The 24,260-nt window shown below is 40.3% G+C and overlaps 1 protein-coding gene and 1 long non-coding RNA gene across 2 annotated transcripts in view; one reads left to right on the top strand and one right to left on the bottom strand.

Annotated features, from left to right (window-relative positions):
- Positions 1–3,230: 3,230 nt before the first annotated feature.
- LOC108882674 (keratin, type II cytoskeletal 8) lies at positions 3,231–8,814 on the bottom strand. The gene is made up of 8 exons (XM_018675335.2): positions 8,282–8,814; positions 6,208–6,416; positions 5,437–5,497; positions 5,208–5,303; positions 4,813–4,977; positions 4,572–4,697; positions 4,205–4,469; positions 3,231–4,080 (listed from the first exon to the last, which is right to left on the bottom strand). The coding sequence occupies exons 1-8, from the start codon at positions 8,678–8,680 to the stop codon at positions 3,848–3,850; spliced, it is 1,554 nt and encodes a 517-aa protein (XP_018530851.1). The 5' UTR covers positions 8,681–8,814; the 3' UTR covers positions 3,231–3,847.
- A 93-nt stretch (positions 8,815–8,907) lies between these two features.
- LOC108882676 (uncharacterized) overlaps positions 8,908–24,260 on the top strand; it is a 20,729-nt gene continuing 5,376 nt past the window's right edge. The window contains exon 1 of the long non-coding RNA XR_001960822.2: positions 8,908–9,046. This is a non-coding gene — a long non-coding RNA (uncharacterized LOC108882676). The remainder of the gene's footprint in view (positions 9,047–24,260) is intronic.

The raw sequence follows: 24,260 nt of genomic DNA, 5'->3' as shown, positions 1-24,260 counted from the left end.
ATGCCAACATGCACACCTCCAAAATCTCAACTTCACATCATGCATTTCTCTTGTGCATCAAACTAAAGCTGGCTGGTGATAAGGTCCTCTAGTGCCCTTCTTAAAGCATTGTGCTTTTTGGCAGAGTTAATATCTGCATATCTGTACAAGTCCAAAGACCAGCAGACAGTGCATGATTCAGGATTTGGACATGAAAGAAAAAGAAAAGACAAACACTTTCTCCTCCCTTTTCATACCTCGCCCACTGTATGCCCGTAAATGATTATGAATCAGACTTTTATGGCATCAGAGGATGACACTTTGGGTGGAACTCTATCTGATGACACACACAATGAATGGTACTCCCTGCAAAATGTTGCAGCTTAATGTGGTGTAGCTTTGATCAACAGACTTTTAGGTTTTTAGGAGACTGTCTTTTAATTATTTTAATCAATTTCTGATGCACATCTTGAAACTGCAGTGGAAAGCTATACACTAAAAGTTACTAAAAACCCCATTAATCAAACTTCTTTATTTGTACTAAAATAAACCAAATCACACACCAAAATGTAAAAGTGTCTCTAGTACATGTTGTCCAGGGTGCTGGTGAGCTTAACAATACAATAGTGCCTCCTTGTGAAAAAGCATAAAATGTTTGCCCGCTCAGGTTGCTACATGCTGCAGTGCTGAATATTACAGCTCCACCCTCTTCCAGCATTCTTCACTAAAGGGCGATTTTTTTTTTTTGAAAAACCCATTAAATTTGTAGACTATTTGACTACTGATGTGAGACATAGTTTCCTTTGTTCATTTGTAAACTGGCACAACTGTGGATAAGGACTTACTTTCTGAGAAGCTGCAGGGGGACTCTGTGAGACAATACGTGTACCAGTATGCCAGAACCAGTATGCCAAGTAAGCAAACACACAATGGCACGCATACACACAAACACTTTGAACTCATGATGTGGCATTTCTAAAAGAGCTGTTTAAGGCTAATGCAAGGGCTTCAACAGTTTAGAATCTCTCTTGCATCCCCTGTGGTGTATTTACTCTTTGCAGTGAACTTGTTATGTGTTCTCTGATGCTAGTCTCACTGATTACTCCTCAAGTTATGAACTTTTTTTGCTGCACGTTTGCAAAATTGATCCTGTTTTTCCACAATGTTAGCACATGTTTTTTGGCTGGCTTTATTTGAGACAAACATGCTTGTCATCATCCTCAGTGGCTCCTTTTCAAAACAAAATGCTAATGACAACTTTTCAGTCTAGAAAACCATGCAAGCTTTGTATAGACTTTGGACTAACAGCTGAGTTTGTGTTACTGTTGTCCTGCTGAACACACCAGAAAAATACCCTGTTCCAGCTGTGGATCTCTCTCTCTCTCTCTCACACACACACTCACACACAAATTTGCACAGATATCCTTGTCAGGACATTGCATTGGCTTCCTTACCTGACCTAAACTTAATTTAACCTTAGTTCACACCCTACCTCTGCCTTACCACACACACAGAGGATGTGGTCAGCATCAGCTCTCAGTGCTCCTGTGAAAGAACTCATCCTGGCTTCCAAGGTGGCATACTCAGTTTAAGTGGTGAGATATTGCCCCCTAGTGGTACACAATTGATAAAAAGGTGGGGAAAAGTCTAACATTTGTTCCATTCACTCTTGCCTGTGTCTGTGATGTGTGTTTGTCTTAACTCTTATTCAAGAAGTTCTTATGAAATCCCAGCCATAACCCCAGAGCATTGATAACTTATCTGTTGGAGTGTGATAGAGTTGTGTATAAATAACCAAGAAATTTGTTAAGATGTCTTCCTCTCAAAACAAATTTTTCTGTAAGTACCTATAACACATTTTAGGGAGAAATGACCTCTTGTGGGAAATTTGTATCATTCCAGAGGTTGGAATGATGGGCCAACATTTCAAGCTGTCTGGTTATATTTTATGGGTGATAAAATATTAAAGATACAGGCCCTTTAATTCAGAGTTTTGTCTTTTCTTACTACACATACTGTATGTGACTTTGTTCCATTTAGTTATGCAAAAATGAGTCAAGTTAAAAATCAGCCAGAGATAATTCTGACTTTTCCTGTTGAAATCCAGATGCCAGGGTGTGAGGGGCGTTTCCATTATCTGTGACTAATTTCAAAATAATACCATAGAAATAATACAGATGACCTCAAAGAGCCATAAAATAATTCAGTGAGGTTAAGGTTACCATGGCAATACAAACATGGGACGCCACATAACAATAATAGTGGAAACTGTGCAACGTCAAGAGAGAGCCAGATATTTTTGGAAAATCAGCATTTGCTGAGCTCCTCAGAATACCATTCTGTGTGTACAGTCTTGTTAAGCAGCTCAGTTTGTTCTGTAACCAGTTTTGGTTTAAATCTATGCTGCATATACAAACACATATTTTGTTCATCACTGGATTTATTGTGTGGTAAAAAAAATTGCCCAAATTTCTCCTGTAGTAAATCAGCTAAAGAGAAATGCAGACAAAGCTTTGCATTGTGCTTACTGGCTGAATGCCATGGCTTACTTGGACAACTAAACAGAACACAGCTGTTGTTAATGGTATTTGTTTCACCTGAGACAAGTCGAACTGTCAGAGGTGGAAAAGGTCTATGTAGTTGTTGCATGTTTAACACTGCAGAGGTCGACCAGTCAGCTCTCTTTCAGCTCTTGACAAGTTAATTAGGCCAATGATCTGTCAATCACATATCTAAGGCAATGCTCAGAGTATAAAGTTGTGTTCTATATTTGGACTTGTTTTTATTCTCTGCAGGATGATACACATTTTAAACCCGGTGTCTCGAACCATAAATATTGCTATATTGATAATATAGAAAGACAGCCTACTAACCATTTAACCATTAATGCCATTTCTTACCTGACTGTGTGACCACCAACACAGTAGGTGTACTCTCTTATTTATTTTAATCTATCTAATTATTTTACACTTTTTGTGTACATCATCACACAAGAAACCACATTTAACAGATGTTTCTCATGGTTTCATGACCAATCATCACTATCTCAGCCACAATCAAATATGTAATGAGACTTGAAATGAAATCTAGTGTTTATTTTTTGACTTTCACATACCTGCATGTTAAACATATAAAGATTAGACTAAACACATTTTATTGTAACCCTTTTTCACACTTTTCGACACTTCCCAGATTATAGCTCTCTCTCTTCTCTTCTTTGAATAACAATTTCAAATTAAAACTAAGACATCTTTTTTTTCAGTAAACACATTTTTATTTGGTTTGGTAGCAAAAACAGCACCTCAGGACAACAGTATGATATGGGCAGCCTCCTAAGGGGTTGAACAGTCTCAGTTACAGGATACTGCACAGGGAAGACATGCACTACCTACTGTAGCAGGCAATTTTAAGACATTAGTTGACCAACAACACTGAAGCACTGTTTCAGTACATTCACATTCCTTTGACAACACCACTGTCCATTTGATGCAACATAGTTTTGACGGTAACAGCTCGTCATCTATGAAATAGCTGTTGCATAGATTTTGCGGAAATGTTTCTTGCAATTTGCCCGTTTTTTTTTTTTTTTTAAATCTTACTTTCTTAGACAAAACTTCTTTTTTTAAGTACAGACAGTAAGGCATCAGGCATCAGATCAGAAATTCTTTGGTCCCTTTCAGATCTTTGGTAGTGTTCATTTACTTCTTCATAAAAATATTTAGGCTCTACTGGAGAGTGGCTGGCAAACATTTTACTTCAGACTTGTTTATGACAATAGTTTGGGTGGAGGGTGAACTGTGAGTATAAAACTACCATAGAGGCAGAGGAGATCATAGCAGACAGGTAGCTACACCTCTAACTAGACAGCTCAATCCTCAATGACCTCAGAGGACTCAGACACCACTCTGCCGTCTTTGGTCTCAATCATTTTGATAACAACATTCTTCTTGCTCTGGGTGGTGCCGTAGCCGCCGGCACTGCTGCCACTGAAGCCACCAACGCCACTGCCATATCCGCTACCATATCCGCTGCTGTAACCACTGGAGTAGCTGCTGGAGTAGCTGCTCTTCATGGAGTCCACGGGGAAACTGCTGTAGCTTGCTGTTGAGAGAAGGAAGGGAGGACAAAGCGGTTAACTTTAAAAACTGTGGAATCCATTAAAACTGAAAGAATTGCTGAAAACAGAATCCAAATAGTTGAGGCCATTTCAGTAAAGGTTACGTACTACTTTGTTGGGAGATGTTGATAGCTTTGATGCCGTTTGCCAGCCTGTCCTCTTCTCCCTCCAGCAGTTTCCTGTAAGTTGCGATCTCAATGTCCAGAGCAAGCTTGACGTTCATCAGGTCCTGGTATTCTCTGATCTGGCGGGCCATGTCCTGTTTGGCTCTCTGCAGGGCGTCTTCAAGGTCCTTGATGCGGGCCTTGGCGTCCCTCACTGCCATTTCACCACGCTCCTCAGCCTCAGCGATCTGGGCCTCCAAGTTGGCACGCTGGGAAAAGATTTTTTTAAATGAGACGCTGTCTATTCTCCTGATTGTTGAATGGCAATATAAACTATAATAGGATGGCTCAATATGTCACTTTTTTCATACCTGTCCCTTGACAGCATCAATTTCTGATGTCAGTCTCTGGATCATGCGGTTGAGGTCTGCGATCTCTGACCTGGTTGCCCTCAGGTCATCTCCATATCTGTTGGCGGACGTCTGCATCTCCTCAAACTAAATGAACATCAGTAAAATAATATGTTACAAACTTGAAAGCCTCTTGATGAGCATATTATATATACTGACTGATGAACCAATGAATGAAAAATTCATAAGAGTCACCAATCACCTTGGTCTTGTACCATGTCTCTGCTTCGGAGCGGGTGCGGTTGGCGATGTCCTCGTACTGAGCCTTGACTTCAGCCACAATGGCGTCCATGTCCAGGTTGCGGCTGTTGTCCATCTCCACAATGACTGAGGTGTCCTTGATCTGGCTCTGGAGCTCACGCAGTTCCTAAGGAAGTTAAAAGAAAAAGACAGAAAAAGAGAGAGATTGGTTAACCCCACCTCACTGAGGAAAGCCGTCCAGCTAATGTACTTCTAAGGATGGCGCAAGAGTTGAGACAACAGATGTTTAGAAAAACCATGAATGCAGGAGAGGAGAGACCTACAAACATCATAAGCATGTTGTGACTGGATTGATAAAGAGACAAACAACACCACCCAGCTGATTTTGTGCCGTACCTCCTCATAGATCGACCTGAGGAAGTTGATCTCATCTGTCAGACTCTCAAGCTTGGCCTCCAGCTCAACCTTATTCATGTAGGCCTCATCGACATCCTGGGACCAAGAAAAGCTTTTATTAGAACAAAGAACTGATTTACATTTACATTTACAAAGAAAAATATGAAAATGCTGAAAGAAAATGTGGTTAGTGTATCAGATTTGTAGTTGAGTAAATCATGATGCTGACCTTCTTGATGAGGACGAAGTCATTCTCACACTCTGTGCGCTTGTTGATCTCATCTTCATACCTGAGAGGAAGAGAAACAGAGTTTGTGATCAGTTTTTGAATATTCAGTAAAATATCATGTCATGCTCCTATTCAGTTCTGAGAGTGTATACACTGATGTAACACTAGGAGGCACAAGCAGTCCATTCCTGACTCATGAACTCCTTTGGGACATTTGCCTCACACTGTGTCTGTTGACTCAGGGCCAAGTCTGAGAGGTGTTGCTGACACCCCCCCCTCGGGGGCTCCTCGGCTAATATGCTCCATTTGTCTGTGAACAACTAACAAATATGTGTGTAGCATGCACACGTTCGTGTTCTAGTCCTCTTATGTAAAGCTATCGACAGCTTGGCTGATAACCAAACACTGCAAAATGAGTTTTATTATTTGTCATATGTAATGTAATGGGTGTTTGAAACATGCTTCCTCTGTGTTGTAATTCCCTCAAGTTTATATGACGCAAGACAATGGACAGATGTAGGGAGTAGTCCACAAAAAGATAAACTCAGTCTTGTGCTCTGTCTTGAAGCACAAATCTGACTTAAACAGCTGTACATTGATAAAAATGTACAAAAAAATCTAATTACATTTAATGTATGACATAAATTTGTGGATTCTAAATGAAAAAAAAAAATATCTTAGATGAACCATTGGCCTCTTTATGGGACAGAAAAGGATTGATGCTAGATAAAACATCTCATTTTTAGCCCCCATTGCCCCCTCTGTACTCACTTGTTCTTGAAGTCCTCCACCAGGCCCTGCATGTTGTGGAGGTCAGCCTCCAGCTTCATCTTGTCATTGCCCAGGCTGTCCAGCTGTCTGCGTAGGTTGGCGATGTAGGCCTCGAACATGGCGTCAATGTTGGAGCGGGTGGTGGTCTGTCCCTGCAGCAGGTTCCACTTGGTCTCCAGCATTTTGTTCTGCTGCTCCAGGAAGCGAACCTGATGGCCAGAGTAAAATGAAGAGAGGGAAAAAAAATAAGGTTATAAAATCAAGTGAATACAGGAAATGTGTGAATAAATGGAGGGCTTGAATCTCAATCAATCACTAAGTAAGCAATCGGGCAAAAAGCCTTTACAGAGAATCAAAGCCTTACATAGTTGGTTACTGTAACACCTGTGAAGACTCATGTAGCTGCAGTCTGCTCTGCCCTGATACAACATGGCCTCTGAGTTAACATCCTAATAATCAATCACCAGCATCAAGCTCGCCATGCCTCTTATTTATTCACCGTCTACAGTCTTTGTTGTTCTTATCTATCTTTGGTGATCTGTAAGCTGCTGTTGACTGTTTTTCCAGACTGCTCGTGCTTTTCCAAAGGAAGGCCTGCATGACGTACATGCATCCTGACAGGGGGGTAGAGGGGAGGGAGAACAAGACAAGGTTGGAAAAAGCCAGTGATGGAGGAATAGAGCTAGTTAACCCCTCTCCTTCCATGTCTTCCTGTTTTTGCAGAGTGAGGTTCGCGGCCAGAGAAGACAAACACAGAGAGAGGGAGAGAAAGGAGCTGAGGCCAAGTTGCGTCCACAGGCAAATGGAGAAAAGTAAATATTTAACGTTTACAGGTGTGATGAGGGAAGAGACGAGAGTAGAAAGTGAGGGGGCGGTGAAGTGAAGACCATTTAGAAGCTGAAAAGAGGAGGAGGGAAGATGTGAAGGTAGAGGATGGACAGATGGGGACTTTGCATATTTGTGAACTGTAAAAGTGAGATAGTGAAAGCAGATAATGTGACACAACAGACCTTGACACATTACACTCTACAGGTGACATCTAACCAAGAACCTCTTATGGTCTTCATTGAACTGGAGTTAATACATATAATAAAGCGCCTCAAAATTTACTGCCACCATGCGATAACAGGTGATAGGGTTTATCTTTTTGTGTTGAAGTATGCAAAATCAACACATCAACTTCTTTTAATCATTGCGCCGGCAGAGGGAGAGGTGATATGTGGCCAGTCAGCTAGCATTGACCAGAACATGAAACCAGCTGGCCTATTTAAATATTAACCTGCTGCTGAGGCCTTAGAGGACAGAAACACTCCTGAGTGTTACACAAATGCTGGACTTTAATGCCAGTTTGAATGATTAAAAGTCGGTCTATTCATACACCCAATGGACACTCCTTATAAAATGTATCACTGTGAAAGAAGATATTATTATTAAGGCAACAATAGCACTCAGCTCTGTGTGTGTGTGTGTGTGTGTGTGTGTGTGTATTTGGGAGGGGTGGGGGCCACCAGGGCTGTAGAAAGAGCCACACCCCATGTAAGGGAGGGACCAGTCCCAAGGTAACTCGTATCACAAGCCCTGAGCTCTGCCCTGACACACCCTTAGCTTTCTGCCCTCCCACCCCCCCCTTTGTCTTTCTCAGTTTCTCCTTTCTGCACGTCTGTTTTTCATCACTATAAAAGGGCAACTAGAGCCAAAAGATAAAGAGCATAACCCTAAAGTTGGGACACATTCATTCTTTTCTGCCATGACTGCATTTGTGGTAGGTGACGAAAGCAGAGAGGGGAATAAATCAACTTTCTCTGCACAGCAAAAGTGAGGAAATCAGCATTACAGAACATGTGGCAAACATATGGACCGCTATTTCAAATATTGCATAACAATGTCACAGCCCTGACACATTTTTTGACTATGCTGTGACTGAGCTTTCCACCCGACTAAAGCAATTTCTGTATCACTGAAGAGATGAATAAAGCAAAGACTAGTGCCTGGGTAACCAGACTTTTTTTGACACACACACACACACACACACGTACACACACACACACCCACATATGTATCTGCCCTCTGTTACCTTGTCAATGAAGGAAGCGAAGCGGTTGTTGAGACTCTTGATCTGCTCCTTCTCCTGGGTGCGGACGGCCTGGATGGTGGGGTCAATCTCGAGGTTCAGGGGGGCCAGCAGACTCTTGTTCACAGTTACAGCAGTGATGGGGGCCTGAGCAACCATGCCACCACCCATACCCATACCCATACCCATTCCTACACCACCCATGCTTGAGCCCAGGCCATAGGCAGAGCTACTGGTGATGCCAGCTCCTCCATAGCCCCTGCTGACTCCATAGGAAGTCTTGACATTGTAGCTCTTGCGGGAGGTGATACCGCCTGGTCCAGCATAAGAGCTGCTGCTGAAGCTCCGTGGGCCAGAAGAGCTCCTCAAACTGTAAGAAGTGGTCTTAATGCTGGAGGTCATTCTGAAATCTGGAGTAGATTTTTTTTTTCTTTTGGATGAAATGAGCCTGGGAAGGTCAGACCGAATGACTCGGTTGGCAAGGCAGGCAGGCAGAGGGGAGAGACCAGAGTGGATAGGAAAGAAAGAAACTACTGAGGAGTTTTAAAGCCTGATGATGTGGGAGGGGCCTGGGCTGAGCTGCGATTGGCTGCAGGGCTGGGTGAGAGAGGGAGGCAGGGCTGTAACATTACACTTGTATGACACATTGTCCAGTCACTCAAAACCATTACCTGGTCTTTCTACAGGCTCCTCTGTGTTGCTAGAGAAAACCTTGGGCTTTGAGAGGACTGTCAGCAGTTCTAATCTCCTCTCCGTGTGTGTCTCCAGGTAAAATCATTCAAACACACTGCAACCGACTCAACACGTACGATCTGTGGGTCTGATCAAATTTTTAGAATAATCATTTAAATTCAGTAGCAGCTATGGCTCAAAAAAGTGCAGTGTGTGTGTGTGTGAGCGGGGGTGGGTTGGTTGGTGAGTGGTTGATAAGAAGTTCACTTGTTATTACACATTAACGCTGGTTTACATCTGTCAATTAAGGTGTGTTTATAATTCAGTGGTAAGGTTTGTGTGTGTGTAAGAAGGGAGGTCCTGCTCATTTCCTTATGGAACACTCAACAAAGAACATGGAATGTAGAGTGCGATGCAGTGCTGTTTAACTGATTATAGTAAATTTGGTCACTTTGGTAACTTTATCTATTCTGACATCATTTTCTTCTCCTTCACCGTTCTCTCTATTAGTTTGACAAGAGTTTCTTTTGTGGCATGTTTGCTCAGAAAAGTTTGATTATTTTCACCTTCACTAAATCCATGTACACTTCTGCTAGTTCTCACTTGATCATTCACCTCCATAATACAGTGTAGCACCACAACCCTCCCTCAGCTGTTTTACATATTGAAATACACACCAGGACAGGTTTGACTACAAGTTTCCCTGGATGCAGTTGAAAACTCTTCCCAACAAACAGAGTAAGCTTCCAGGAATGCAGTTTGCCCTTGTCTTCTTAAAGGAATAGTTCAGCATTTTGGGGAATGCACTCTTTCTCTGTCTTGCCAAGAATTAGATGATAAGTTTGATCCCACTCTAATGACTAGCTTGTCTTGGTCTGAAGGCAAGGCTTAATTTACCGGTCCTGATTAGACACCACAATTTTTATTATTGTGAATGTCTGAGAAACAACCTCTCACCCCTTAATTCATCATGATTTCAGAGGTAAGAATGCAGCTGACTGACAGCAATGGGGCAGTAACTTTGGATATATGGATAGATGGTTACCTCAAAATCAGATGTTGATGGGTTTGATTTAAAAATAATTGAGGGTAAGGGGCCAGTTCTGGCACCATCCTTTGCAGCACGAGTTTGGGTGCACATTTACAAAATTTGATCAGCGCAGGACCAGACAGGTAATAATGGAGCCTTTTACTTTTATGTTAGCATACACCATCAAACTCAGAAAGGGACATCAGACAAGACAAACTTGTCTTGTTTGGTTTTCTAAAAACAACAACAACAAAGCAAAAAAAACATTTAAATAGCATATGATGCTGAGCAGAAACTGGGAAATCCAACTGTGATCATGCCCATATTTTAATATTCAAGCAACAGGACTGCACTAGCTACCACAGCTGTATACCTGTATCTGCAAACTAGTTGAACTGCACTAACCAGCTGGCTTTCATTATTGTCCAACAAGAGGAATTTTATGTCAACGCCAATGAGCCTGCGGCTTTAAAAAACAATGAATGCTAGTGTCAAAGTTTTTTGTTATGCGTATGCATATTTACAACTGCTCATGACTGTCTACATGGCATGAACCTTTTTCAGGTACCAAAGTTGTGATGTATTGTTAATCTCTATAAAGACCTTTCCATAATTCACAACTCACTGTGTAAACCTTAGTAAAGAATTCTTACACCACACAGAAAACATCGTCTGTACTATAACTCCACCATGTTTCTCACCATGCTGTACAGTGAAACTATGGCAGCTTAACCTTCAACAGTCTCTTCACCAATCCCCCCCCCCCCCCGCGTTCCTCTCCTCCCTCATTCATTTCCTCCTCCACGATGAGTCATGAGTCTTGGCATTACCAATCCAACCCTCTCCACCATACCCTCTCTCCTCCGTCTTCTCTAACCTTCGTCTTTTCCCGCCAGTGGCTCTTGGCCTCATTATCGTCATGGAAACGTACCGAAATAAAATACACTCCCATCTTCCTTCAGCCAAAATGGATGCCAGCTCAAGAGCAGGACATTTGCAAGGGCCATGTACAGAGTCGCAAAGCACAGAGGGACTGACTCAGTCTTCCTAAAAAAAGAACATGTGGCAATATTGACACGATCTCATGGATGTGAGTCTGAGCTTTCGCCACATAAGAAAAATCCGGTATGTTATGAAAATAAATAGTGCCAAAGGGGAATTCCTGCCTTGCTTTGTGAAATTCATATGACTGCAGTGAAATCATAGAGATCATATACTGTACAATCACCAGGTTTTGAATCATGTGGGATGTTGATTTGAACCCTTATAAACAGGCACAGATCTTTCTCAGAGCGCTGGAAAGTTAATTGAATTTCAGCAATTCCACCATGAATTATGAAGCATGTTTTGAATGATCGTATGACTCTCATTACTCTGGCCAAGCTAAATGACTCTTACCAGTCTGTTGATATTTTGTAGTGTGAACCACCTTTTGTCTGGGCCTGTTTTTATAGCATTGCTTAAAAATAAAATCTTGGAAATGGTATCCTTAGCCTATTATTTGCATTTGATTTAAACATTGGATAGGATGTGAAAACCACTCTTGTATTCATCAGGAGTGTAAACAACAAGTTAAAGCTTATATTGACTTAGGGTTTTTATGCCTCTTCATAGTCTGCACTCAGTAATGTTTTACTGTCTATTACTGTGTCTAACAGCATTCACTCCTGCTCTAGTTTATTTTCATCTATATATAATATATTATTTATAATGTCAGGATTTTTTCAAAGAATGAACAGCACAGCAGATGTAGGGTTACAGCAGAATTATACATACAAACATCTGTGCAGATCTATGCAGAGCGATATGGGTAACTGCAGGTCACACAGGAACAGACATGCACACCTCTCAGATGTCAACAACTTGTTGTTTGGACCTGCTCGTCCAGCAACCTGCCTGCTTGATTTAACTTGGTCAACACTCCAAAGTGATATAAAAACAAATCTGAGTGACCCCAGTTCATGCTTACCTACACACAGTAATAGGAAATAACACTTACACCTAACACTAACACCTAAACTTAAATGTATTCCTGCTAAGTGCTTACATGTAATCATGCAACTTTAGGGAGAAGTAAGTAACTTGACAAATGTAATTCTTTGGAACATTCTTAAGTGTTATTTTTAGAAGTTTGCCAAATACAGGCCCTGGTTTGTACATTCAAGTCTAGACACCATCACATGACACCTGAAAAAACATGAAATGAGAGGATTCCTATCATTTTGATTTGTCTAATTGCCTTACTGTGTGCTGGCAAGATAAATGATGTCAGAATCAGCAGAATACCAAAGATAAATCCTGCTGTCCCTCAATACTGTACAATCACTTATTAAAACAAAACTGCTAACAACAGGCATTTCTTGAAGCCTCTGGTTTAATCAGCCTTTTGTTACAGTAGTAAAACAGGCTTCCAATCATATTTTGACTCTTAACATGACCAGCACCGTAATTATGAACAATAGTTACAACATCTCTGTGTGATGAGGTAAACTGAGTTTCAGTCGTTTAATCTGGAAAGGGTGTCATTCATTCCATTCACCTCAGTCAGTGGTAATGAGGCTTTCATCAGGACCACTCACAAGCTTGATGTGATTGTCAACCTCTGCCAATACAACATCAATAGCCTGAGGTTGATACTGTATCTGCTGGCAAATCACAAGCTAAGCAAGCGGCTGATATTTCTTGTTTGACTGGGGCTGAGTGTCAGTGAGCAGGATTTTACAGCAGGATAAATGAGTGTACACAGAGATGGACCTTTACACTGTGTGTGCTGTAACACTTTATAAACACCTCAGAGGACCTGGAGCCGTCAGCTTTGTGCAAGACGTGCCTGACTGAGTGTGTCACTGCAGTGTGTGCAGGGCAGGCATTCAGGGTGTGTGTTGATGGGTGTAACTTTCTTTCACCCCTTTGCTCCACTTGACCATAAAAGACACACAGGGTGGAGGAATAGTTGTTGTGTTAATCATATGTCTAGATTGTAGAATTTGCAGGATGAACTGGTCATGACCCTTCACTAAAATGTATCTTTAGCATGAGTTATATTGGGTTTCTCTTCACACAAGCATTGCTAATCAAATGTGTCACAGACTACTGTAAAGGGGTGTTTTTACTGTGGTTTAAATGTTCAGTTTCTAGTTGTTCAGCAGCCCTTCCTGGCAGGATACACTGCAATCACCCAGCATTTTGAACAACCCTTTGTGTTTTAACTTCTTATTGTGTTTCAGCTGAACCTTCTATACCATAAACTAGTGAAAGACGACCCTCCCTCTCAGATTGCACAGATTTGTTTCACTTCACTTTCCTCAGAAACAGCAGGTTATGTGTGTTTTTTCTAGATAAATATTAGATTTGAAAGTAAAATCTAGTAGTTTAGTTTGACGCTGATGAATACTTCCATTCAGTGATAACATTGTGTAGATTAAGTCTTTTGCACTGTTGTGTCATAGTTACATTGGGATTTAAAAAGCTAAAATGCAAAACTGTTCATCATGAACAATATCAACAAACACATAAAAAAAAACATTTCACAGATTTCTATCATTTATTCACTCCTTTCTAAACATGATCTGTTTTTGTGTTTTTGTGCCTAAACCAAACCAAACTGTGATCGTTCCACACCCTTAACCACATGTTTGTTGTTGCTACCATGACAGCAGGGCTCAGGTATGCTCTTATGGGTCATTTCAGAGGGTAGAGACAAACGACCCATATGGTTGTTCAGGTTCACAAAAAGAGTGACTTCTTGTACATTCATCTTGTTATACTTATTCTACATTCTTGTCCTTCTGGATGAATCCAAAGTTGACCTTTTAAAAAAAAGTATGGAACAAGCAGATGAACCAGCCATTTTTACAACCAGTCATAACAACAAACACAAGTCACTATCCAAATTAGCTGATAAGGGAAGCACATGAAACGACTTCTGTTTTTTTTTTTTTTTTTTTATATATATCTTGTTGAAAGTACTCTTTCACAATACCTTTACTCAAGGGTACTGGAATCTGAACAGTGATAGCTTGAAAAATACCTCCTGTTTGAGCTTTGAATCTGTGCAAACAGTTTACATTTTTTTCTGAGTGCAGACAACAAAGGAGCTCCTTGAATTGATATCTTTCACGGCAGGCCTTCTGACTTATCATCACAGTGACAGGCGCAGGTCAAACTAATAACATCAACAATGGCTCAGTTCCATTTAGGTGTCCCAGTGAGCCAGCATGCATAATGCCAGGACTATGGAACTGGCACACATGTAAATGGAGGGAATTTGTTGTTTATTCTGTTAATTACACCTGTTACAGCATGTAAAATAATAACAAAATAATGTCATATCATAAGTGTCCTTGCTAACTACTTGTATGAGAAGAGACAGGAACTCTGACCACTGGTATGTAAACTGGCAAGCAAAGAAGATGCTGCATAAAGACAGAGAATTGCCACATGAATAGTTAATGGGATAATTTGGTGGAGGACATAAAATTTTATATAGACACACACCCACATAAGCAGACAGCTCTCACCCTTGAAAGACTTTGAGAGAATGAATGTTAGTTAATAGTACATCTTGGAAAGAACATCTTGTTTATTTAATACCAGTATTGTTTTTAATACCAGTATTATAACAGTATGTAATGTAAGTGGATGATGGTCTGTGTTCTGTTGATGGGTATTGTTGCAGGGAATCACAGAAAGGTTTGGGGACTTAAAATGACACTTATAACCAATACACATAAGAAATAAAGGGGCCTTTCCACAGGTCATACAATTTTCAATATGACATAACTTTCATGGAAAATGTATTTCTTTCCCAGTAATGTAATGGCAACAAACATAACATGCATACTATGTAATCCTTACGTATGTCATCCAGTAGGGAGTAACAGACAGAGTAGGATTCAGATGTCAACTTACCACTGACAGCCCTGTTTCATTTACGCAGAGCTGAGATGGTGCAATGTGTAATAAAAAGCTGATGATGGTAATTGTCAGTTAAGATGAATGACTCCGTGCTGTAGATTTAAATCATATGTCTCTACTGCTGTGAGCAAATATAATGCTAATCGCGAACCACACAAAAATAGCAACTGCAAAGATCACACAGGAATGCTCTGAGTGCTTTGAATGTATTGAGTTCAGAGGAGAATTGTGCTTATTGATGTTTACTTTGTTATCAAATATATTTTTACTGTGTAAAGTTAAGTGATATACTGTAGATAAAGTGAATTTTCCAGTTAGTGCTATTACTTATACATTTATATGAATATGTCATATATTCACTAAATGGGATGAAAAGGATGCAGTCTGATGCTTTCATTATTCTAGGTGACTGGACCCCTCTTCAGGTTGAAGTCAGGTTGAGCACTGATGTGCCTGTGTGGTTATTAAATGCTCTACTATAAGCCAGGTAAAATATGTGTCTGTTGTTTACAATGCTGTTGGTACACATGGCATTTATGTTATTGGCTGCACCTGGCAGACGATCCAAGGCATAATTGGGATGTGCCGTTTTGTGCACCAATTATATATGGAGTGGAAACCACACCCACTTGGCTCAAACCAGCCCTGTGCCTGTTGGGTTTTAAAGCACACCCCGTATAAATGATAAGTTGTCCTGCTTAACAGGTACAACAGGAACAAAAGTCAATCAAACACAGGTACGCTACACACCCACACACAATTGAAAACACCCACGTCTGTATCATCCCATGTATGAAATCCAGCTGTGAGGCCAGTTCAGTCCTTTGGTTTGTAGTTGAAGGACTCTGAGTGAGGGAGTTAAAAGTCAGAAGATAAAATAAATACCTCTTTATATGCTATGTTATCACAGAATACCCACAAAATTGAGGGCAAATATAATAGCTTTGATTCGTAGACCGGATTGTGTGTCAAAATTGTGATAAAGATTCACAAGATTTGGGGCCCAAATTCAGTTATTATTGAAATGATGAAAACCATTCTGTCATCACAACAACAAAAAGGCACCTGGTAGACAAAAGTAATAAATAATTTGATGATAAAAGGCAGGAGATACTGGCAGCAGAAAGTTGGTTCTAGGTCTAGGTACAATGGTGACCTACATCCTTGGCTAGTTAGTCATCACAAGATGTTAAGGACCCCACAAGAAGTTAAATTCCTATTACTAAGAACTGAAGACACCTCTCAGATGAGAGTCGGAATGCCCAAAGAACCTCAAGCAAGTCAAGTTACCTTCCCATAGCACTTAGAAAGACCATTACCTAGATGTTCACAGACCTAGCTAGCTAGATAGTCCAATACTTCAGCTATAACCTTGCAGCTTAGTACTAACTCCCAGTAGACACAGGTGCAGTATGTTCCCCAGCAGTAAATCTTTCTGTAGACCCAGGATCATCTTGTACGCCAGACTCTGTTATTTCAGGCATACCTGTCATTCCTGCCCAAAAGCTGGACTGTAGACCGGGTTCTACTCAATAATTAGCACATGACTGCTCTGCTTATTTACAGTAACTTTCAGGCAGATAATCACTAGCACCGTGGAAAATTTCAGGGAAATTTCAAAATTTACTTTCAGGTTTCTCTTCTGAAAAAGTATATAAGTAGAATTTGATGGGAAATCTTTCTAAATCAAATGACTGGTCACTAAAATCCTCACCCGAAAAGCAATGTTCCAGTCATAGTTTTACAGCTGTAACTATGTATAGCTGGCCTGTCAAGCTTTGGATTTCTCTACATCAAAGCAGCATGGGATTGTAGTGAGAAAGATACTCAGTATACAAAGAGTCTGGAAAAAGCTGCCTTCTTTTATGTTTTTCCAACCAAAAACAAAAGAACAAAGGTGTAAGGAATTAAATAAATGATGTGTTTGTTGTTGCTTTCACTCAATCATTAGCATGTTGAGTTTGCTAGTCTACTACCTACAGTAGCATTACACCAAAAGAACACATCATTAGCTAATTACCTCAGTTTGTGGAGCTACAGGTTACATTTTAAATAAGCTCTGTGGATAATAACATGTCCACAGTGTAGTATTTCCTCAGTGTTGAAGCTGGTCTTGGATGCCATCAGTACTGATGCATTTACCAAACACACTGGTTAGTCTTCATCCTTTAAGTCTTTCTCTTGTAACATAAAAGCGAAAACATAGATTGCAGTTGATAAAATTTACCATGACAGTAGTCATTTGAGCTGACAAAACTGATGGCCACTGGCTAGAAATGACACTCCAACGTTTTCTTCACTTCTCATTGAAATCAGAGAATGGTCAATTCTGAATGAAATTTAGAGTTTTGAAAATGTAGACAGTTGGAGGGGCAAGACCATTTCACTGGGAAAGAAATAAAAAAAATAAAAAAAATACATCTCAGTAACTTTGTGTGGACTTTTGGATTTTGGAAGATAATTTTGCACATCAGTGCTACAGAACGGCCAACCAACCAACTATGATGCTCTTTTTCTACTATGGTGCCAACTCCAGCCTGATATTTATAACTCTCTCACAGAAGTTTGAACAAATAAAATAAAGTATGGATAGAAAAATAAGGAGGGAAGAGGGGGAGGAGAAAAAGCAAACATGTTCCATGGAAAAACCTGGTTCTACTCAGCTCAGTGGCCTTGCGCCCAGTTTACCAGTGCCCACAAAACACTGGGTTCCTTACTTGATTTTCTGTCTGCTGCTCTTTCCTTCCTCTCTTTTTGAACGGCAACATTTCCTAATATATAAAACAAGGACTTTATTTGTAGCGTGTGTGTAAGATGAATCACATACGCATTTCATCCGTCCTCTGTTTCTATCAGCACATACACACACAAATACCACATGTTCCTCTCATGATTCTGTGCGTATGTGTGTGTGTCCTTGAGTGATCCCACTGTAACAGTTTTTCCTCCTCCTACCGCCCATGTCACTCTAGCCCTCGCCACACCCACAGTCACCATGGCAACGGGGATTACCACAGAGTTGTGATGACTTTGCCAGATGCATATGTGACTACCATGGAAATAGTTTGGGTGTGGTTGCCATGGATACGGGGATACATGGAACCATACAATGTGTAATTACGTATGGAACGCAGTTACAGTATCCGTGGAAACAGTGCAGTGTGCGTGTCACTGGAGATTTGTAGTCGCCGCTCTTCCTGGCAAGTGACTGAACAGGCAGACTCATTCACACACGTAGCCCTCATGTAAAACAGATTCATGATACATATTATACTCTAAGCCTGAGTGTTCCCTTGGCACTTTGAGGAGAAAAATGTGAAAAAAATTGATAACCCAAACAGTCCCTCCAGGGTGTAGAACAATGCTAAGATAAATAACCGGTGGCAGAGGCTGTACATGGGAAAAGAATGGAAAAGGGAAGAGTATGAATTTTTTTTTGCAGAGCCAATTTAGAGTTTGAGTTGAGTTGAGTAGAATAGAGTTAACCTGGGCGCGAGTACAGAAAAGTTTGTGTGAATCTGTTTCCAATTTAAGTACTGCTTACAATAGTCCCTGTTGTTTTAGCTGGTATGCGTGGTTTCAATTACTCACATGAAATAGATTTGTAGGTCAAATATGAAGATTTTTATTGATTAAAGACAACACTGCTCATGATCTGTCTTTTGTACCTCAGGAGACAACAGTCAAAAGCCAATCTGGTGGCTTTTGACTGTTGACTTGTTTGACAATCTGGTGGAACTATTCTTAAGCGTCCCTCAGGCTATAAACTTTCAACAAGATAGAATGCAATTATGTGTCTTCTGCTCCCCTGGTGGTTACTGTCTGGGCATGTGGTTTTTATATATGACAGATCCTTTTTCACGTTTGAGTGAAACCAGAAATGCTTAAAATACATAAAGGAAGCGAGTGTTCAGTGTTATGCAACTTGGCAATAGGCTGACTAATACTTATACAATATTAACCGATTCTCTACAAAGGCATACGGTGAATGCAGTTTTAAGGCTTGTGTTTCCTCTAGAACCTTCTGCATGTTCATATATAGTTATCAATGCACATTTGAACAACATTTATATGAAGTGTAGACATCTAAAAAAAAACTTTACATTTTCAATTAAACTCAAGTTTTGATAGTAATGTTTTCATCCACAAATCGCCAAAACCACCCAGTTGTCAGCTGCTCTGACAAACATCTGTAACCAAAGGAAATGAAAGCAAATGCCACAAGCCTCTGCTCCATCCAAAACTTTCTGCTTCTTTATGTATTTTCTGGATAAGATGAGGAGCAATCCACACTCCACATTCATATGTTTCAGATTTCTGTTCAAGCATGGCCAGTTAAGTAATTCCTAGTAGTAACTTACTAACAGCAGCAGTACTTTCAGAGGCATGAGTTAGCATCTGATTATGCTAACTGCAGTACCTTGCAGATTACAGGTTATATCAGAGTTCAGGGTAACACCAGAGAATTTTACCTGAGATGAGTTTGCCATTTTATTTTTTTGTCCTCAACCTAAAATCCTTTTCTCAAAGTCTTCAAAAATACTTAGAATAAAGCATAAATATAGTATATATCTGAAGAGTTAGTCAGAAACAGTGTAATCCTTTTTAATCTATAATACAAGAGATACATAGAGATCACGTGCAACTGTCATATAAGATCGGTGTTGCTTCTTCACTTTGTCCTAGACATATGGATGATCATCCTGGTATCTTTAACCCAAGTCAGTCTGTTTTATATCATTACAAGGGGTTAATATCATAGATATATATTCAGACTTTTTTGCAGGTCAGCTGGAGATAGAGTTTTCAACCAAGCCACACTTACTGTAAGTTAGCTTGCAAGCTAAAGCCAAACATGTGCCAGCTGACTCTTTAGTGGGTAAAACTGATAGCTGGTGACAAAAAATGGGAAGTTGCTTTTGTTTCAAAAAGACTGGACTTTAAAAATAACTATGAATTTCAAGTGTTAAATTTGCTACTGCTCTTATTGTCTGTAGACCGCCTGTGTACAGAGATAGATAGATAGTGAGTGAGTGAGTGAGTGAGTGAGTGAAACAAGTAGCTACATCCTGGGCATCATAAAGTGAAAAGTGACCACCCCCATGGAGCCCCAGAACAATACCAACAGTGTGTTTCAAATGCCAGCACTTTACATCCAGAAAGCTCAGTGGTTCTGAGAAAGAGCATGGAAAAGAAAAGTCACAGGAAAAACATTGGAGTCCAGCCTGGAAAAGAGAGTGTTTCAGCTTGTAGTGGGAACGCTCAGAGGAGGATTTTAGAACCTGGTAGGGACAAGTGACACTTACCTCAACAAGTGGTATTTATCAGACTGATAAAACTCCAAGTTTAGCTCATCCTCATGTCACGACTGAGTGACAAAATGTTTTAGAGGTTTAGTGAAACCTATGGATGTAAGAGGAGCTGTGTAGGCCTTTGGGCAATGCACATACAGAATATTATGTCTTGATTTATAAAAAATACTGTGTGTTCTAGTTACTGTTTCTGTCTCTTCCTCTGCAAGTGTGTGTGTCTCAATAATTATGTGTTTGGCTATCTGTAATTACAAGTGTCAGGTTAAATCTGTAAAAGGCACAAACATATCTGCTCATAACTGGCACAGCTGTTCACTCCACAAGCTGTATGATTCATACTCCAACAATGCTGTTGACTGTGTGTGAGCTCCATTCATAAAAATAATGCCCTTATCCTCATCTTTATGGCAGTAATGTCGGGCTACATTTGTCTGCAGATAAAATGTGTCAAGGCTTTTTTATGCAGTGAGGAGGGATATATAATTATAATCTAGTTGGCACAGCCAGTTAAGAGATACAGAAGGGTGGTGAGGTCACAGTCACAGTCAACAGCATTTTACAAGCCACCCCATAGTTTACAATACTTTTCACTGAAAAACAAAAATGCCCTTGCTACCCTGCTATCCCAGTACCTGAGCTATAGACATGTTTTTTCCTCTGGGACTTAAATGTTCCACTTCCATATTTTTAATAATACAAGCAATACAATCTGTGAAATTGTCTTGTCCTGGGATTGTGTACACTGAGAGAGTCAAACACAATCCAACACTCTGCAGCATGTTTATGTGTTGTGATGTTTAATCACCTCTGGACATCATTTAGACTGTTCCTCTAATGAAGATGCAAATAATGTCTTTGAATTGACCTTCAAGGCATTCACAAAAGACCTCATTAATCCAGTGTTCAAGAGAAAGATTTATTAGTTTATGACATGTTACAGCACTTCCCCTGGAAACCACATGTTTTGGTCACTATCTGCTGCAGTCAAGACACAGATAAAGAGATGGAGTTCTATGGAGATCAAATCTGTGTGCAGTCAAACACAAGGAGTGGCATGCCCCCTCCTCCCTCTACTGAAGCTCTACGTCCCAGTGTAACTAGCAAGGAGGGATTGGACTGGAAGGAGTTATGCCCTCAGCCTCACACTGCTACCATTATGGATATCAGCATATTAACTCTGAAATAAGACTCACAGAGGAATACTGGTACCACTGTCTATGAGATTTATGTTGTATGTTATACTGCTTGCCTTTGGTCACAGTTTTATTGCTTTTAATTACTTTAAGAATTCTCAAGAGTCATTATTATAACAGGCTGTGAATCTTATGGAAAAATGACATCATACAGTTATGCATCAAATCAGTCTATCCTTCTTGTGTACTGCTATTCAACTTGGAGCCTTGTTGACCCAAAGTAATACAGTATGGCATTCAGACAGAATGTTGTTCTGTTGTTCTGGAATAAACAGCATGTATGGCACAAAGAAAGGGATTAGCAGCAGAACAAGATGCATAAGACGAGGATGTGCCACTAACAGCCAGGTATTTTTGTGTAACATTATCCTGCAGACAGCCTTCAGCCAACAGACAGTAGATTAGTACTGTGCAGAGTGGAAAGAGCCCATGTGCTGTCTCAGTTCCACAACATGTTTTCACATAGTTTTTATCACTGTGTGATCTTGGAAGAGCTGGGTGGGTCTGTCACAGGTGAGCTGTCCAAGTGAGCGAATGGTTTTTGTGTTGTCTCTTCTTTTCTCATTATTCTCAACATTAGAAACCATTTTGCTATAGGGACCCACAGTATACAAGTACATATATATTCATGTCCCAGCTTCCCAGGGCCTTGTTTGCTTTGGCCTCAGTGTGTAGCTGGGTGTGTCTGTGTTTAAACTCACACAAAAGCAGATGATATACAAAGCCTGATTGCAGTGTTTAAGTTGGGCCTACTCTAATGTTTGGCTGCTGAGTGAGGCCCTCTTCATGTTGGTGTGATGTGGGGTAATTTGGGTTTAAAGACAAAATGGTGGCCACTTAGTGTGGGTGGCATGGGCCAAAACAGTTGCATAACATATCTTATCTTTTGAGCACAGTTTTATGACACTGTTAGCTAGGTGATTATATATTGTTTAAAGTACAGCAGGCACCATTAGTGAGTTTATCTGAACTATGTCATGTAAGTAAATTAATGAATATGATGCATAAATAATACATCAACCATAGCTTAAACCTGTGTGTTTATAATTTCTTAATATGCCTTAAAATGGTAAATGTGGTATCTAACATTTTCTGCAACATTTCTACCATTAAATTAGTATTTTAGTTTTAACAAATGATTCATATATCGCTTTAGGATAAAGCTAAACAATAATATCAGTTTACCTGCCTCTACTCAATGACAGCACATCTTTGAGGTTTTCATGATTTATGAACACAGTTGTTCTGGTATTCCTCAGAGGAAAAATTTGTAATTCCCTGCAGTACAGTATGCTGAGCAACACAGAAGTACGGAGAACAAAATTGTAAGATGTGTCTTTGTGAGATATGTGTGACATGGATGTGATGACTCTGTGTAGTATCCCCCTAAAAGATATAAAGGTTGAGTGTTGGGTTGCTGAGGCTTACTTTCTGTCAGATCCTCCTCACTGAGAGAGAGGATAACAGAGCTATGAGAAAAATGCCAAAAAGGTCAAATAGAACTCACAGTCTGATCACCATAAAAGCACAAAGCTCCTCCAGTGTGAGGAATTCATCATGGCTATGTGGCAAACTAATGGACTACCTATAGAGAAAGGTGGGAAAACTGGGACATCATGATTAGAGCTAAATTCCCTGTGGTTCTTTTGAAACAAGTGATTGAATTTCACTTTGTGATACATAATATATGGCATTTGGTGTAACAAAGGAGATCAAAGAATTAACATAAACAGAGGGGTAAAGGGTAATCTGACAGCTATTGTGCTCATGCCAAGGTGTGTCACTTTGGCACTGGGACAGTAAGATCATTAACACTGATAAGCTGTATTTTTTGTGGGTGGTGAAACACTAGCTGTATCGCACAGTCAGTATTTGGCCTTTGAGGTGTTCACAGTGAAGTGTTTAAGCACTTGATTCCTGTTTGGTCTCAGGCTTGGTCGTTCAACATCACAATTCGACTTGTATTTGCAAACAGTAATCACTTTCCCAAGCGTAAAAACTTGGATGGTAAGGTCTCAAACACTATATTCACCCCCAAAAACATAACCTGAAATGTGGTTATACAATTAGGCTTTTTAACACCTTCCAAAGTAAGCAAAATTGTACATTGGCACAATGAGAGGAGAACAATAAAAGAGAAACACAATGGTGTAGCCAAACAGCAGGCACTCACGAAAGGGAAATAAAGCTGACGTGACTCACTCCCTCATGGCTACTCCTCAGTGAGGAAGAGAAAAAAGAAGTGGCAGAGAAAAAAAATTAACTGCACATCTCCAAATCTAAGCCTCAAATCTGGATCTGTGCTTCCTGTTCTGACCACGAATGACTCATAAAGGGCTATTATATGTGGAGCGGATAAGGTCTTGTGCCTGTTCTCTGCACCAGAATTTGCAGACTTTGGCACTGGACCCTGATGCTTTATAAGTGAAAATGATCTCACACGATAAACAACTTCAAGCATATGAATATACATGATGGGATAAATGAGAACACTCAAAATGCTTGAAAAAGAAAAATGTGCTAAATGCACAAATAAACCAAGTTTACTGGCAATTCTGTCCACTTTTATACTTTTTCCCATTGTGCAGCAGCTGCGAACAGTGGGCAAAGAGTCCAAAGCAACACCAAAGAGTCTTTGTCCAAAACCTGGTTTACTGCAGACAGGAAAACTTGTGGACTGCAAAGTTTGTGTGAAAAGCAGGTATGATGGCAGAGGATTGGAATGTGCCAAAATGGGCAAATGGAGAAAAGGAAGACAAGGAAAGGGAGAGAACGTCATAAAGGATAAAAGGGAGGATGGAGGGAGGAGGCGTGCAGATGGAGAAAGAGGGTTGGGTTGTAGGACTGATAGATCAGGG

The sequence above is a fragment of the Lates calcarifer genome, linkage group LG6 (genome assembly GCF_001640805.2).
Source record: "Lates calcarifer isolate ASB-BC8 linkage group LG6, TLL_Latcal_v3, whole genome shotgun sequence".
In the NCBI taxonomy this organism is placed as follows: Eukaryota; Metazoa; Chordata; class Actinopteri; family Centropomidae; genus Lates; species Lates calcarifer.
Note: the sequence above shows the minus strand (reverse complement) of the source record. Positions and strands in the feature narration are given on the sequence as shown.